The sequence below is a fragment of the Vipera berus genome, assembly GCF_964194415.1.
Source record: "Vipera berus genome assembly, chromosome: 1".
NCBI classification, from domain to species: domain Eukaryota; kingdom Metazoa; phylum Chordata; class Lepidosauria; order Squamata; family Viperidae; genus Vipera; species Vipera berus.
This window is the reverse complement of record NC_138202.1, coordinates 303,552,590-303,570,066: the sequence shown is the minus strand read 5'-3', so window position 1 is coordinate 303,570,066 and position 17,477 is coordinate 303,552,590. Positions and strand designations below refer to the sequence as shown.

The window sequence follows — 17,477 nt, the reverse complement described above, 5'->3', positions numbered from 1 at the left end:
TAGTACATAATCCATAAATCAATCAACAAAAGGAAATTGACAATCAGGGAATTGAAACTTATCTACTATCAGTTTCAGAGAAGCTCACAGAAACAACATTTATTCATACTGATTTAGCTATGATCTGAATGTGCAACTGCTTTACAACAAAAAAATATGTAATGATGTTCCTCCTTGAGTTTTTGGAGGGAAAGCAGGATACAAATCTACAAATCAATGACAATGGTACTAATGAGAGTTTTCTACTTGATACAAATGTAATCAAGCTGAGAAATATTTTTTCCCATGGAATGAACATGTTAGGTTCCTTCCCTGTATGTGTTTGGCCTCAGTAAATATCAGCTTTTTCTCTTAAACTGGTTGGGCTTTTTTTCATTGCTAATCTGAAATGTTATACATCCGTTCTTGAGTCAGTAGACCATGATGCCTCCATGAAACCATCATTTCTAATCTCTGCTTGGTCTCTATTCCACAGCACTTCTATTACATGTCTTTCTTCCAAGGTGACAAAGCCTCACAGCATTTACTTACCTTGAGGGCAACTTTGGATGGTATAGAAACTACGACTCTGACAGCAATTTAGTTCCCCATGGTGGGGAAAGTCCTAAGGGCAATAGTAAGAGATCTCAACAAAATATACATTAGCAGGATATGTGTGTCCCAAAGTTAGGTGGAAGTGGGGACTTGTCTAGAGACTACAATCCAGAAATACCCAGACACTATGAAAGGGAAGTTTGTTTGGAGCTGTTTCTTCCTCCACTTCATTTTTCAAAAATATTTTTGAGCATCTGTAAATCACGGGGCTTGCTTTGTTGCCAGTATCTTTGAGGCCTAACAGTAGAATCTCAGGTACATCACAGGTTTTAAGGAAGAGAGCAGATCCAAGGCATTTTCTGTATGGTCCTTTTCTATTGTCTCAGAGAGACAATTTTGGTTAAATGAAGGGTGGGATATTAGTGCACACACATGCCTTAGTTTTTGAGTCAAGAATTTAGCAGGAGAAGGAGGAAAAATAAATGTTTAGTCAGCCAGGAGTCAGCCAGGTAAACAGAGCCTCTAGAACAATGTTTCTCAACCTTGGCAATATTAAGATGTGTGGATTTCAGCTCTCAGAATCCCCCAGCCAGCCTGGCTTGGGAATTCTGGAACTTGAAGGCCATACGTCTTAAAGCTGCCAAGGTTGATAAACAATGCTATAGAAGTTCACAGAAAGGAAAAGGAAGGTAGTGGGAATTTATCAGTAGCAGTTTGCCAATGTTTCTTGGCTGAGCCATCTCGGTATGTACGTACCTTGCTTCCTAAGCCATGATTCTCTTCAAGCCAGTTTAGAGAATGGGGCACTGAAGTAGTATATCACTGCTTACTCTGATCTGCATGCAACTGCATGCAACTTCATGAACGTGCTGGCTCTTCCAATTCAGGCTACTGGCTATTCCAGGGAACCAAAAAAAAAAAAAGATTCTGAAATCTAAGGAAGCAACATTCATTTAAAGCTAAGTTCAATTCTTGTAAGGTGTAACAGCCTCCTTAGGGCTGTATCTGCAAGACCAATTCAGTGAAGGATCTGTCAATGTCACAGAATGGGCTCAATTCTAGTCTGTTAAAGAGAGGCCTGGCCTTAGATGACACAAAGAAGATGTTCTCTGGAGCAAGGAAAGTCTTGCAAAGAGGATAAGAGCAAAGACCTAGCCACACATCTGCTGCAACTTCCCCTCAAGTGACTTCAGTGAGGGACAAAAAATCTCAAAATCATTTTTTTTCTCTCTCTCTCATTAGCTAGCCAAACAGTCTGGATTTTATGTTTGCCCAATTTGAGTTATTGGGAGTGTTATCCCCCCCACCCAGGGACAAGTTCAAAATAACTTTCTAAATTCTGGTTGTTTTAAGGCTATCCTTAAAAATACCTCCTTCAGCAATTGGGAGAGGAATGGAAGGAAGATACCTCATGATCACTGTCTTATAAGAACCCCATGTTAACTCCAATACATGCCATGATGCACTCCAATACAGCCTCTTGTAGAAGCCTAAAATGGTGCAGTATTGGGATTTCAGGCATGAAAACCTCTAAGGATAAGGAAGAGGATTCAGTTGCATTGGCGGCTTTTTTACAATAGATTATAGGGATGTAGTGTTACAACACATCACTCCCTGGCTGTATTTTTATATAGGCAACGTATAACATATGGCAATACCACTGCCATCCTGATCTTCAATTGAATATTTCTTAATTTATTTTGATGGATTTCATAGCCTAGCATGATGGGGCCAGGGAGTTTAAAGAGCCAGCTATAAAACAACTCACATAATACTGAGCCATGTCATAACCCACCCACCCACCCACCCACCCACCCACCCACCCATTTTTTTAAAAAAAAAACAGTCCACAATCCTTCATCACTATTGCCAGGATCAGGCAGAGGCATCCAGGATTACAATAAGCCATTAATTGATGATGATCTGATCTGGCCACAAGGAATCACAATACCACGAATAGACAGTTCTTGTTATTGAACTAAAACCATGAAGCCAGTTGTTTCAGTAATATTTCAGCCTCTTGAGTAATCTTAAATGTTGCAGTCCCCTGCATTCCCCATACAGGTACAAACAAAAATTCATTAACCTTGATTTTTGCTCAGATTCAGTCACGCAAAGCTTCATCTCAAGTTTCATCAGACTTTCTCAAATTTAGCCACTTCCTGCTAGGCTAGTCTCTAGATCAGGGGTGTCAAACTCACAATGTCACATGACGTATTGCAACTTTTTTGTCATTGCCGGCAATGGGGTGGGCACGGTTTCACCATGATGCATCCGGCCCCCAGGCTGGCAGTTTGACACCCCTGCTCTAGATCCTCCCCATTTCTGCATTCACAAGCCTTGGGAAGTCCACTTCTGAATCCTTAGCATTAGCTTCAGGAATTATGAAATTTATATCTAGTTTTTCAGAAGCCACATTCCTCAGCTTGAAACTCTATTGAGAACACTAATATTAATCTTTGTCTAGCCCTCAGAGTAGGATTCATTTACTGGAACAGCCTTAAAATCATTTTTTATAATTGGTATAAGAGTTTCGGCCTATTTGTACAGTTTGGCATAGGAGGGCTCAAATTGTTTGGTTACATTTTATCTTCATTGAAATAATTATGGGAGCATCATGGAAAAGATGTACATGGACAATGCAAATTATCTGTAAATAGGAGTGAGTGTCTATGTGTAGATTTCACATTTTTTAAAAAAATCTGCTAGAGTCCTGAGCGTCAACCAAGTTATATGTCATTTTTTCTCTGTGGACCTTTCTGTTTGAAATTATACAATAACTACAAAGTATTATAGGAGTATCAGCTTATGTACAGAATATCATCTTTGTTTCTTTGTCTCTGACTAGTAACAATTCTCTCCATGATTTATTTCAAAATATATGCTGTATTTTCATTCCACTAAAGTAGCTGGAGACTCAGTTTGTGGATTAGCTCAGAAAAATTCTTCAAGAATGTAGTGTAACATGTATTTTTTTAGAAGAAAATTATCATTTTTAAATTAACAACCTTAAAAGAAATGCGCCTATGCACAACCAATAAAACAGAGTTCAAAATTCTAACTGTCTAATCAGATAGTTTTTAATTTAACAAAATTATTTAGGAAATAATTTCAGTAAGATGGCTCTTTAATTTGCTAAGGCAAATCTATTAGTGTTTTGAAGCCATCTTGCCTTGAAAATATTCCAAACAGCCAGCTGCTCTTTCAGACATTCAGTCCTACATCTTTTCTTAGCTTCAAGCAGGAGCACGTAGAGGCCACAAGGGAAATTCTCCCAAACCCTTCCTTTATCGTAGAAAAAAAAGGGTTTCTGTATTTAAAATCAGGCAGATGTTGAATAAGAGGCTGGAAAGAGTGGGATTTACCATTTCCCTTCAGTCTCAGATTTAAATTGGTATTTGTAGCAAACAAGATTTTCCAGGTAACAAATTAACAGAGAAATAACATCTGTTCCAAGGCTAGTTTGGTCTTTAGAGGAGTAGGGAAAATTTACCTAAGAAATGTGCTAAATTTAATTTATTCCATGCTTCTGGTATATAACATTTATGTATTGTGTCTTTGGTATTTATGTTCTGTGTACATGCCCAGTAAATTGTGGTATTTTTATGCATCTTGGTACCTCTTTAGCAGAGTTCCTTTAAGTTAGAGGCAATCAATATCATAATGTATCTGATCAGAGGCTCAGATTTCTGATCTAAAAAATAATACTTTTTACTTCCCTTGACACTGAATGGATACTTAAAGCTAAAAAGGAACTACATTTTTCCTTTTTTTCTTTTTAATAAAATTTTATTCTGTTTTATTTTGTGAGATTGATCTGGCTCTCAGAGGAGATGGAGATGATTTCCCTAGCCACACATGTTCACACCCTAGATTCAGAAAGTGCTGGAGTAGAATTGATTTCATTTTGCCATCTTTTTGCCTTTGTAGTGCCAGTCCTTGCTTTCTTATTTACATATGTTAGCAGGGAAGACAGCTCCTGCCTAGAAATTAAGTAGAAGCTGTAATTATAACAGTACTTCTGCAAGGTAGGTGGAGAATGTAGGTTGTGTAGACCCAGAGACTTCCTGGAAAAGGAGACTTAAGACCTCCAAGCTTTTATCCAATGGGCCCAGCTCTGCTAAGCAACATTGCTAGCATTTTTCCCCCTGAAAGAGACTATTAACGGCCTAATATACCTTTATTGGTCCATAGCTTTGTCCAACATAGGGCTTTGTTTGATGTTACTTTGAAGGATATACCTCTGTTTGTACATTTCATTTATTTTTCAAAATTGGAATGGATAAAATTTTCAAAGGATAAGTATGAGTTAGAAATGTAAAAGTTCACATTAAGCTGAAGCTTCTTTCCCTCTCTGTAGCAGAAAACTATAAACAGGTGATAGAAAAGATTTTAGCAATTAGAGCGTGTATTTTTTTCTAAAAATACCTGTACTAGTTATTTGTAGGAACAACACTGTGGCAATTTCTATAAACAATTGAACTATTTTCATGGAATATCAGGGAAGGGGAGGGGAGGAAAGGAGAAGAGAGGAGAGAGGAGGGGAGGGGAGGGGGAGGGGAGAGAGGAAAGTGGAGGCAAGGAGAAAGGAAAGGAAAGGAAAGGAAAGGAAAGGAAAGGAAAGGAAAGGAAAGGAAAGGAAAGGAAAGGAAAGGAAAGGAAAGGAAAGGAAAGGAAAGGAAAGGAAAGGAAAGGAAAGGAAAGGAAAGGAAAGGAAAGATACCTGGATTATTCCCATGGAAATGTGAAGCAATAAAAAATAATCTCATATAATGAATACAGTGAGAGACATTTTCATCTGTTAATTACTCTGTATCAACCAGTAGTTGGGCTTTGTGATCCTTAGTGGAATAACTGCCTTAGAGGTGTGATGATTATAGTGCTTTGGTGGAGAATGAAACCCAGCCAAATATACTGTACAAACTCTGATGAAGATATTTAAATAATATTCTTCTTTCTTTTTCCTAGGACCTCCATCTGTCTCTAAAATGGCTCTTCAGAGTTATTTCAACTGCTGGAATGGAACAGTGATCAAGTTGAGACAGGTGTGTGACTTCATCAAAGATTGTGCAGATGGAGAAGATGAAGGACATATATGCAGTAAGTCAAATCACCTCTAAAATTTCAGAACACTGCCTTGCTCTACAGTGGTGAAAATTACCCCAGTTTCACAAAAGAACCTGAACTGGTTCTTTGAACTCAATACTACATATGCATGGAGAAAAATACTTCAGTCTCCCAGTAAACAAACTGGATTTTTTAGTTTTTCTGACCAAAGAAGGAAACAGCCAATGCTGACTCAGATTGCTCCCCATAGAACATAGAAGTTGTAAGGAACCTAGGTCTTTAGTATAGGTTTTCCCTGTTCTCCCAGATTAGGTGACTACACATCTAATCTATAGTCAGGAGGAGGGCCCCAAGGAGGAACCCACCATAATGGGGAAGCCCATATACTAAATAATATATAGAATACTTTTTTTGTTGTTGTTGTTCAGTCACTAAGTCATGTCTAACTTTTTGTGACCTCATGGACCATAGCATGCCAGGACCCCTGTCCTCTATAGTCTCTCTTAGTCTGCCAAAACTCATGCCCACTGTGTCAATGACACTATCTATCTCATCCTCTACCACCCCCTTCTTTTGTTTTCAATCCTTCCTAATATCAGGATCTTTTCCAATGAGTCCTCTCTTCACATTTGGTGGCCAAAGTATGTGAGCTTCAGCTTCAGTATACAATACTCTTAGTAGATATTAAATAAGAGAAGGCAACCGAGCTAAACCTGAAGACAGGGATAGGGTAGAATGCACAAAGCAGTGCACTTTCATTGTGTTCATAAGAAGGATATGAAAGGAATATAGACATCAGGATATTTTGATTTAAAAATATTGTTAAGTAACAAGATATGGAGCCAACATGGAATTTATAAAGCTTACTGTAACAACAGAAGAAGAAAAAAAGCAGAAGGTTAAGCAGACATTCATTATTACATAAATCCTGAATTATATCTCTGAAACAGAGTGAATCATGATTTAGTTTCTTACTCTATGTGGGAAGCAGAAGTGTGTGAAATAAGATTAGAGAATGAGTTTTCCCCACACATACTCTTGTTGAGAAAGGAAATTAGTTGTGTGCATTTTAGATGAAACATGAGCGAGTAACTGCAATGTCCTGAGAATTCATTGGAGGTTTGTTGTTGTTGTTGTTGTTGTTTTGTGATGAAAGGTGGCCAGTTTATTTGAAATGTGCTGGTAGGTGTGATTCAGCCCAAATTACTCACAAAGGAAAAAGTAGGAGATAATTTTTATAATGTTATGGCACTCTTCCTCCATTAACTACTAAATAGCTGTCTATAAATTGAGAAGCTACCTGCACAGTCATTTCTGAATGACTAGGCATGGTGAATATATTCTTTCTCCCTATAGAAGTGCCACTTGGACTTACTAGATAACCCCCTTTCATACCAAAACAGTGTTCCAACAGTGCAAAAGACAGGTCTTCTGTTGTTACCAATCTAAGGAAGGCAGTTTACTTATATTTTATTGAGGAAACTAATCAACATATACAAATGCATGCAACAGCATTAAAGAGTAAACAGGACTGCAAAGCAAATAAGCACAGCAATACAAAAAGGAAAAAGTTATAGAAATTATATTATGAATCGAGCAACCTATTCTTGTTACTATGGATTTAATCTTAACATATTGTTAGTAGGTTTTAATTCTATTTGATTTTGGTTATGTATTGTTGGAATATTCTAAGTCAATTTGATCATACTTTCAAATAGAAAGAAGGGGTGTAAATATTTATATGAATAGAATGATGTACAATACAGCTATAATGATGTTGAAAACTTTGATTCCAGTCTATTGTTTTTCAATCTTCAGAGAGATAATTACCTCTTTGCATAGAAGATGAGATTAGGTGTTTGAGATTGTTTTATGATGGAAAGCATGCACATAGTATCCAGAATCATTGGGGTTGGGTGGCATACAAATGTATAATAACTTGAATTATTACGTTTCTACCAGTCTTACACTATGATTCTAATGTAGATTATTCATATATAATAATAAGTATATAGAGGGGTATCCTACGTCTCAGTCTTAGGCCCAATATTTTTTCAATATCATCTAACTCTTCAATTTAGATGAGGGGATAGAAGGGGAATTCATGAAATCTGCAGACGACACCAAGCTGGCAGGAATAGACAACACTTCAGAAGATAGGCTTAAGATACAGAAGGATCTCAACAGACTCGAACACTGGGTCCTATCTAACAAAATGAAATTCAGTCATAAGAAAAGTAAGGTTCTACATTTAGGCAAGAAAAATAAAATGCATAGAATGTATAGAATAGGTAGTACCTTGAACAATAGTAGTAACTATGAGAGAGATCTTGGAGTCCTAGTGGACAATCACTTAAATATGAGCCAGCAGAGTGCTGCAGCTGTCCAAAAAAAAAAAAACCAGTGCAGTCCTAGGCTGTATTGACAGATCAATAGAATCAAGATCATGTGAAGTGTTAATACCATTTTATAGTGCCTTGTAAGACCACACTTGGAATATTGCATCCAGTTCTGATCACCACGATATAAAAAAGATGTTGAAATTCTAGAAAGAGTGCAGAGAAGAGCAACAAAGATAATTAGATAACTGGAGACTAGGACATACAAAGAATAGTTGCAGGAATTGGGTATGTCTTGTTTAATGAAAAAAAGACTAGGGGTGACATAATAGCAGAATTCCAATATCTAAGGAGCTGCTACAAAGAAGAAGTGGTCAAGCTATTCTCCAAAGCACCTGAAGCAGGACAAGAAGCAACGGATGGAAACTAATTAAGGAGAGAAGCAATCTAGAACTAGGGAGAAATTTCCTGACAATTAGGACAATTAAATTGGTGGAATGACTTGCCTCCAGAAGTTGTGGGTGCTCCATCACTAGAGGTTTTAAGAAGAGATTGGACAACCATTTATCTGAAATGGTATAGGGTTTTCTTCTTGAACAGGGGTTTGGACTAGAAAACCTCCAAGGTCTCTTCCAATTCTATTATTCTGTTGTTCTGCCATTAGGCAAATATATTTCAGTCTTTGGCTATGGCAAGGAGGATAGGAAGGAAAAAAAATGATGATATACTATTCAAATACAGCCAGGAAGCCTATGGCTCTATTGTTACATATGGCTTGATAGTCAATGTAGGATGATGGTTACAATGTAATAAAACTAAGGGGAAGTAGATTGACATTTCCACTCACTCATGAAACTCATTGAATGACATTGGCTTACCTACCTAAAAAGGTTTTATATGGATAAATTTCAAGAAGAATCATATGTAGCTGTTTGGAGACTTTGGAGGAAGGGCAAATTATAAAGAGTTGCACATTTTAATCATTAACTTACTGAGGAAAATTTTAAATTATTTATTTATTTATTTATTTATTTATTTATTTATTTATTTATTTATTTATTTATTTATTCGGTTTATATTATCCAATTATATTTTTTGAAGAGAAATACTTATTATTATATAAAATGATCTTTTTATTTAAAATTATATAGAAACCTTTTAGTTAAAAAAAACAATGATTGATCAGCCATCAGTTATGATTCAATAGATTCTTGGTGGGTTTATTGATTAAAATGGTGTTCACCACATTCCAGAGTGAATGTAACAATATACTTGTAAGGAGAACTTAATTCTTGTCTGAGAAGGTATATTATAATCCAGGGGTGTCAAACTCAATTTCATTGATGGCCGCATCAGCATTGCGGTTGCCCTCAGGGGGCCAGGTGGGTGTGGCCAGGGTGGGCGTAGCCTACTGGGTGGGCGTGGCTAGAGTGTGTATGGCCTACTGGGTGGGCGTGGCCAGCTCTACATCATTTGCATCAAGGGTGCCTATGGGGGCCTGGGCAGGAGTGGGACAGATCTGAGGGTCTCTGGCAGAAGGAGGGTCTCTGGACCAGGGCCAAGGCAGTGGGGGCCGTTCCCTCACTGTTTCCAGGATGGCTTCGCGGGCCGGATCCAGCCCCCGGGCCTTGTGTTTGACATGTCTGTTATAATCCATGGCATTTGGTTTATCGTAATTCATTTGATAGGTCTGTTTCTATATTTACAAATGAGAACCTCAGAAAGATACTTGGAGCACATGAAATCTGTGCAAGTCTTTTCCTCCTTTCAATTATGCTTATTAGAGTCTGATCTATGCAAACTGAAAAATAATCCTGGCAATTTTGTCTAACACACAAGTTAGATATGTTAAATCTTGCCATAGAACTGGGATAAATGGCTGTTAGTAGTTCACTACATACAATAAATGAAGAAGTCTGTTTTTTCCTCACACCAAGCAGAGTTTCATAAAGTTACATTTATGAGAAACAAAACTCTGGGCTAGCAGTTGCACTGCTAATACATCTTCATTTATAGTTCCATACTCAATTTCCCTGTCATTTTCCCCGATATTCTAGACCCTAGGCAGTATTTAATGCTTAGACATTTCCAACAAATGTTCTACTTCATTACACCCTTCTATATATACTATACATTGGCAACAAAGTGAATTAAACTGAATGGCACACAGGACTGCTTCAAGAAGAATTCAAGGTGCATCTAGCTTGACAGTCTGTTCTGATTTAGCTTGAGGCTGCATCAGAATCTCTGTTGATTTGGAGAATGGAATCCAATTAAAGAAGAATGAATGTGACATTTTGTTTAAAAGGAGAAACTGGTAGGACTTTATAATCAACTATTTTTCTGACGTTTTTTTCAAAAACATTGCCCCAAAGTATTTGGGGGGAGGGGGCAGAAAAGAGCAGATGGAATGTAATCCCCAAGTTGTTTCTGTATAAATGAGTAGGGCCTTTTTGGTCTGCTGGCACATCCTATAGCCAATGTCATGGTACTTCATGGTACTTGGTATCACAGAGGACAGACAGTAAGTTTGTATTATCATCGAGTTCAGTTCCGATGAAAAGAAATATATTAATGTAGGTACAGTAAGGCGGGCTGGAAAACTCCCACTTGAAAACCGATCAGCAGGAGATATGAAGTAATGGTTTGATTTAGTATAAAGCAGCTTCCTATGTTTTTACTAAGAGATAGTTGGATTAGTATTCACTGTCATCACTACAAATGATGGGTTAACTCTCATTATTTATTTGCTTTTTTTAAAAAAAAATGTCCATGTTAGTGTATAGCAGTGGAAACAAACATGTTCCAAATCATAAATATCTGCCATTCTCCAGGGTTCTGTGCTCATGGAACTGTTTAACATGATTGATATCCTCATTTACTTTTATGAAGAAGATCACATGTATGCATATTTCTTTATATATGCAGGTTACTTGCCTCCATTGAAGAATTGTTCTAGAGATTTGTGTGTATGGTTCAGCACTAACAAAGGTCTAGCTTAAACTACAGTATATGACACCTATTTTATTAAGCATTGCCCTGAGATATTGGTAATGATGGATGAATGTATAGATCAGTTTTGTTTGGCTAGCTTTCAGAAGTGTATTGCTAATTTGAACTGAACCTCCCAGATCATGTATGGACTATAACAGTGATCCTTCAGAATTCATATCAGAATGGTGTATATATAGTACATCTTCCCTTAAACTCTCAAAGCAGAAAGGTAGATTTACTACATTATATCATGCCTACACATACAGTGTTTTATATGATTTCCACACACCCCCTCTTGGAGGAGGGAATTCTCTATTATTATTATTTTTACATGATATGTATCCTTTATGTGAAGGTCCTTGAGTTCAATTTCCTGTAGAAGGTTTGAACCACATTGAGCAACATCTGCCTAGTCACATCTGGAATCCCAATAAAGAACAAAACTGGTTACATGGTGCCTCATGGTAGTCAGTATAATTAAAAATAACTTCAGAATTGGGACTTCTTATATTAAAAAAATAGTATTCTTATGGAAATACTATTTTGATGAAATCCACATAGAAAGGTATAAAGAGTTATAGAATCAATTCTGAAATGCATACATAAATTTAAAATGTTAAAATTTAAAAACAATATATGGATTGATAAATTAATAGATGCAAACTGGAAATAGTCAAACCCATCCATACCTGTAGATAAAAGGATGAACAGAAGGATAAACTCCTTTACTTTTATGTCTGTATGTACCATTTAATGCATGGCTGTTGTAGCATTACAGAATTTTGACATATGCTTTATTTCTACCAGTGTCTTCAAAGTGGAAAAAATGAAATAACAACAACCTCACACTAGTATTTTAGTTGGTACATTTTCTTCCTCTATAGAATTGACCTTGGGCACCTTGGCATTAAGTCAAGAAATAAATGGTTAAAGTATATAAACAGTGTATCATGTTTTTACAGGTGAATGAGTTTTTGAAATCTGGTTGTCCACTATGAAGTTTAGGAAAAGGACAAGCTGAAATGTTGTTTTCATTTTAGCAACACTTTACCAGGAATGAAAAGGATGAAATAAAATAAGACTGGAAAAAAGAGTTCTGCAGAGCTACTATCCTCTAAATGCAGATTAAAGTTAGTATTGCTTGGAATACAACAGGTTATAGATTCCTCTTTTAGGCGCAAAATCTTTCTCAAGAGTCAAGAGGATAAAGTGGTACTGAATAAATATGAAATTTAAATGGCAAATTTCCAAAATCTTCAGGTCACATTAAAGTACAGTGTGTTAAAAAAATGGTTTCACAAGTTAAATCTAGCAGTAACTTGGGCTGGTCACTGGGAAAAAAAATCAGTTTTCAAATAGTACTTACATGTGGTAATGATCTCCAGCCTTGCTATTCAGAGCCATAGTAGATGTGCTCTAAGGATCAGCTGACCACTCAATTTGGAATTTAGTTCTGCATATTTAAATATATGAAAGGATTAACAAGTTGCTACATTATAAAGTAAAAGGCAATCCTTGTAGATCTGGGCCCTTCTTTGATGCCTCTGGCAAATCATTCACTTAACATGTCACGGACTCATCTCAGTTATCTATACAGTCTTAACAAGTGAAATCTACATTAAAGGTACATCTTGGAAGCTGCATGAAATCCTGTCATCTGAAGACAGCAATACTAGAAAGTTAAAGGGAAATTCTAATTTTCCTATTTTTGCTAACACAGTTTGTTGCTACTGATCATTTAATTAATATTAAACTGAAGTTAGAGGAATTATTTGAAAGCTGAACCTGAAGATATACTGTAGTTAATAAATGATTAAGTATTATAATTATTAAGACCATAAAATTATGAACTATGTATTGACAATCTAAACTTCATCATAATCACCAAGAGCCGTGGTGATGCAGTGGTTAGAATGCAGCACTGCAGGCCAACTCACTGCTCACTCCAGGAGTTCGATTCTGAGCGGCTCAAGGTTGACTCAGCCTTCCATCCTTCTGAGGTCAGGAAAATGAGGACCCACATTGTTGGGGACAATATGCTGGCTCTGTAAACTACTTAGAGAGGGCTGTAAAGCACTGTGAAGCGGTATATAAGTCTAAGTGCTATTGCTATAACTTCATGGGGTGGCCTTAGGAAAAGAACTATTTTAGGCTACACCCATTTATAAATTGAAATATGAAAATAATCCCGATCCTATCTTACACAGTTTCCATAATTCGTGATTTGTTACCTTTAATTTCCAGTAATTGTTGGACTACAGCTTTCATCTCCCTCAGCCAGCATGGCCAAAATGCTAATATTCAAGAAGGATAGGAACTGTAAACCAGCACTACCTGTAAGAATTGCTTTGATAATGCTTGATGCCTAGCCTCAATCTTGGAGGGATTGGGCGAACATTTTTGTGAAGGTTTATTATTTGTTTATATATTTTTATGCTGCCACAATCTGAAATATGCTTTCTGTCCTTAGGAAAATTACTGTGTACTCAGCCATCCATATGTTTCAGAAATATTTCCTTGCCTAAACAGAGAAACAAAATGACCATGGGTAGTCAAAAATTCAGTGGTAGCAGGTGTGATTTCTAACTTTCTGTTGGCTTCCCCACTGAGTTTCCTTCTGGTTAGTTGGCAGTGAGTGTCAGAAATCCTTCCTTCCTCCCTTCTTCTCCCTTCCTCTGTCCTCTTTACTCCCTTCCCTTCCTAGCCGGTAGGTAAGGGGCTGCTGTTGGGTGGAGCATGGACTGAGGGACCAGTGTGTGTGTGAGTTCAGAGAGGCTGGTGGAGGATGCACCGTTTCTCCACCGACATCTCCCTGCAAGCTTCCCACAAGCAAGGGAAGTGGGAAGGTGGTAAGGAGTGTCGGCAATCGTACCATTTCCTTCTGAGTTTCTCATTGACTTGTGGGAAGTTCTCGGGATATGTTAAAATGAGGATCACTTTACTATGGTTCACTGTTATGTGGCAGCAGCACAGAGGTGCTGAAGTGGCAAACAATTTTGCAAATTTCATTTCTTTGGGTGTAATGGGTCCCAGCATTCTGTAAGTTAGCCGATTTGAGGTACACCTGTTGACAGTTTTGCCCTATGATGCAGCATTTTTGCCCATTTGAAGGTTACAAAGTTTCAGACACAAGTGTTTTAGTAGTTTATATAGGGAAAGTAGTCCTTTTTGCTGCAAGAACCAGAGAGAAAGGTCAGGGTTCCAAAAAGCAAATACTGAATATACTTTCTTTTTTGTTCTTAGGAATTATTGATCGGTTCTCTGTCTCTTGCCATTCTTCCCCATGCAGAAAATCTTCCTACTGGTTTCTATTGCTCCTTTGAGGATGGAGAGTGTGGCTGGACTCAAAGTTCATCAACTTCGCCAAAGGCCCAGCTGTGGCATATTGGGAATCCAGGATATCATCACTTTTGTTCACTGAAAGGTAGATCACGGTAAAATTATACAACTGGGTAAACTAAGCGGTCTGTCAAAAGAGTTAAGATGTGATGGGGATGAAGCCATTGTTGTTCACTTTGATAGTTGGATCTTCTTTTTGTTGTGTTTTTTGCAACAGGAAGAAAAATCAGAAAATACTTTTCTGACACAGCATTAATAAGCAGAATCCACATAGAAATCTATGATTTTTTTTAAAAAAATAAACTCATAGAAAATCATCTTGATTAAGATTAGTAGCATTGGTAGATTGGCAACTCTTAATTTGGTTATTAATGGTGTACACTGTCAGAAGCAATGCCTTATCAACTTGATTGTTAAAACTAAGCAGGCTTGGCCCTGGTCAGTGCTTGGAGCAGGCACTAGTAAATAAAGAACTAAAGTGAAAATGAACTATTTCTGTAACCTGCAGGGAAAACTGAATATAGTCTTCAGAAATTGAGATCAAAGATGTCACTACAGGTAATCCTCAACTTATGATTGGTCATATAACAACTGTTTGAATTTATGAAAGTTTCCCCCCCCAAAAAAGCTACTTATGACCCAGTTTCAGTGTTATAGCTGATGCAGCGCCCTTGTAATCACTTACCCTTACACTCTAGCTCTCCCACCCAAACTAGTCACTCAGCTACCCAAAAGAGCCTCAAGCCAATTACATTATGATTGTAACTGAATGTCTACCTGTTCTTTATGATATTAAATAACTGGAGGCAAAAATATTGTTTCATTTACAATGTTCAGTAACTGACAGCATTGAATTACCATTCTTTTAATGTTTTCTCTCAACCAGGTACCCTCCAGATATGCTAGACTATCCTTATCATAATCAAGCCCACCAATTAACTGAAGTTTAGCAGGTCTTAAATCTACTATGTTGAGAAAGTATGCTTTATAAACATATACATGACTCCTGGCTTCCAGCTTTGGTGTGATAGCATTTCTTCCTCATTTATAGTAGAAATACTTCATTCAGAATAATAAAAATTGGTGCCTTTTGATACAAATCACATGAACAAAACAAATCACAAGCCAAGGATATACGTACATTATAAGTGATAGAAAGAGAGATCTTGTAAAATAAATGAAATTGCATTGTGATATCTAAAAAATGTTGAAAATTCCTAGCATAATGTAAGACCACCTATGATTTTCATGTGCAGTTTCATATGAAGGGTTATATAATAATAATAATAATAATAATAATAATAATAATAATAATAATAATAATAATAATAATAAAAAAAATAAAAATAAAAATAAAAATAATAATTTTATTTGTATACCGCCCTTCTCCCGAAGGACTCAGGGCGGTGAACAGGGCAATAAAATACCAAATACAAGAATACAAAAATTAAGAAAAAATTAAACAAAGTGCCCAATACCTTAAAACAATAAGTTAAAATACATTAAAACAGTAATAAAACCCAAAACCCATCAGGCCAGGCCAGCTTGTTCAAACAAGTAGGTTTTAAGATCCCGTCGGAAGGAGCGAAGGTTGGGCGCCGTCCGGAGCTCAACCGGTAAACGGACCTCAGCTGATTGTGTTGCTATACAAATGTTCCATGAAAACATTAACTAATTTCACTCTAATAATTTATGTACCTTTCCTCCCTTTTTCTCTACAGAATGTGCCCTTTTGCTTAATACCAGTGAGAGTCCCATTGCAGAGACAGTTATGGTGACTAGTGCTGTATTTCCAGCTCCAATGAAGAATTCTCCCTGTGAGGCAAGTATGTTTAGATAAGGTTTAAAAAAAAAGAGGTGCAAAAAGTGTTCCTTGTAATTTTATGAATATCTATGTCATCCTTGATTTTGAAAACCCTTGAATATAATTGAATTCATCTCCAGAATCATAAGGTAGACAAGAACTTTGACCATGTGCATGCCAGTTTTTGCCCATGCTGTGATTTTATAACAAATGTTTGTAGCCATAGATAATGGAATCTTGGTTCAGTCATGGTGCTCAAAGATATACTCATAAACTTCGTATATGTGCATGGATATATGTCATTGCCGTATAATTTTTAGTATTTATTACTCTCATTCAGTGTAATGATAGCTGCCAGCTTAGATGATTACCTTAAACTTGGACTAGATAAATTGATAGAGGATGGGGCTATCACTAATAGCTGAAATTGATTGCTGTAATGGTTCCTAATCACGACATCTATTCCTAAGGTACAAGGTGCTAGGGATCAACAGCAAAAGACTACTATTGTCTTCCAGTCCATGGCCTGAGTTTCCTCAGTGCCTCTGTTGACTATTGTATGGCACATAATTCTAGACTGCAATATATGAAGCAAAGCAACTTTAAATTGTATAGCTTTCCATTCCCAGAATTCCCCAGCCAGCAAGCGGGTGAGCACTTCACTAGAGGGTGAACACTGATGAATCCCTGACATCATTTTCATCATCATCTTAGTATCAGAAATCAATCACTAATTGAAGAGGGTAGCCATCACAGTAATAGGAACATTGCTAGTTATAAAATACTTGTTTTCAAATGGGAAATTGTCTGTCATATTTGTATAACCATGTGAAACTGAAATGGGATTTATAAGCTAACATGTACATAACTTTGTACATATTTTTATTAGATTTTATATACAGAGATATTCTGTTTTGGATTTATTGAGTTAAATCTTTTCTTTCCTCTTTCATTCTCAGCTGTAGTGATTTCTTTTCAGATTATGAAACCTTTGGCTTTACAGTGATTGTATTTGTGCCCAGCGTCTTTCAGATAATGAGATACTTACTACCTCCATCCAATTGACATGTTGACACAGATACCCACTTGTTCCCCTGTTGTGTCTTGTCTTTATCCTTTTTCTTTTAAAGAGTCCCTCTTTTCCTTTTCCCCAGCTGAGGTTCTAAATATTTTAAAACTTCATTTTGTCACACCTCAGCAAGTGTGACTATTTCTCATAATTTGCCTGCTGTCAATAGACGGATGAACCATTTCCCAAGATGTGTTTTTATATGTTCATAAACAAGGTGAATAATTAAATTTTCATTTAAAAGGAGATCAAGGAAAGAGAGACATCAGTTACATCTACCACTGTTTTACCTCTTTAACTTTCCATGATGCTTTTGAAAACATGCTCATAC

The 17,477-nt window shown here is 36.8% G+C and overlaps 1 protein-coding gene across 1 annotated transcript in view; it reads left to right on the top strand.

Annotated features, from left to right (window-relative positions):
• Positions 1 to 17,477, top strand: part of ALK (ALK receptor tyrosine kinase) — a gene marked incomplete at both ends in the record, with an annotated part of 680,504 nt that overhangs the window by 536,054 nt on the left and 126,973 nt on the right. The window contains 3 exons of the mRNA XM_081312714.1: positions 5,503 to 5,634; positions 14,224 to 14,358; positions 15,995 to 16,095. Coding sequence (XP_081168840.1) covers positions 5,503 to 5,634; positions 14,224 to 14,358; positions 15,995 to 16,095 — 368 coding nt within the window. The remainder of the gene's footprint in view (positions 1 to 5,502; positions 5,635 to 14,223; positions 14,359 to 15,994; positions 16,096 to 17,477) is intronic.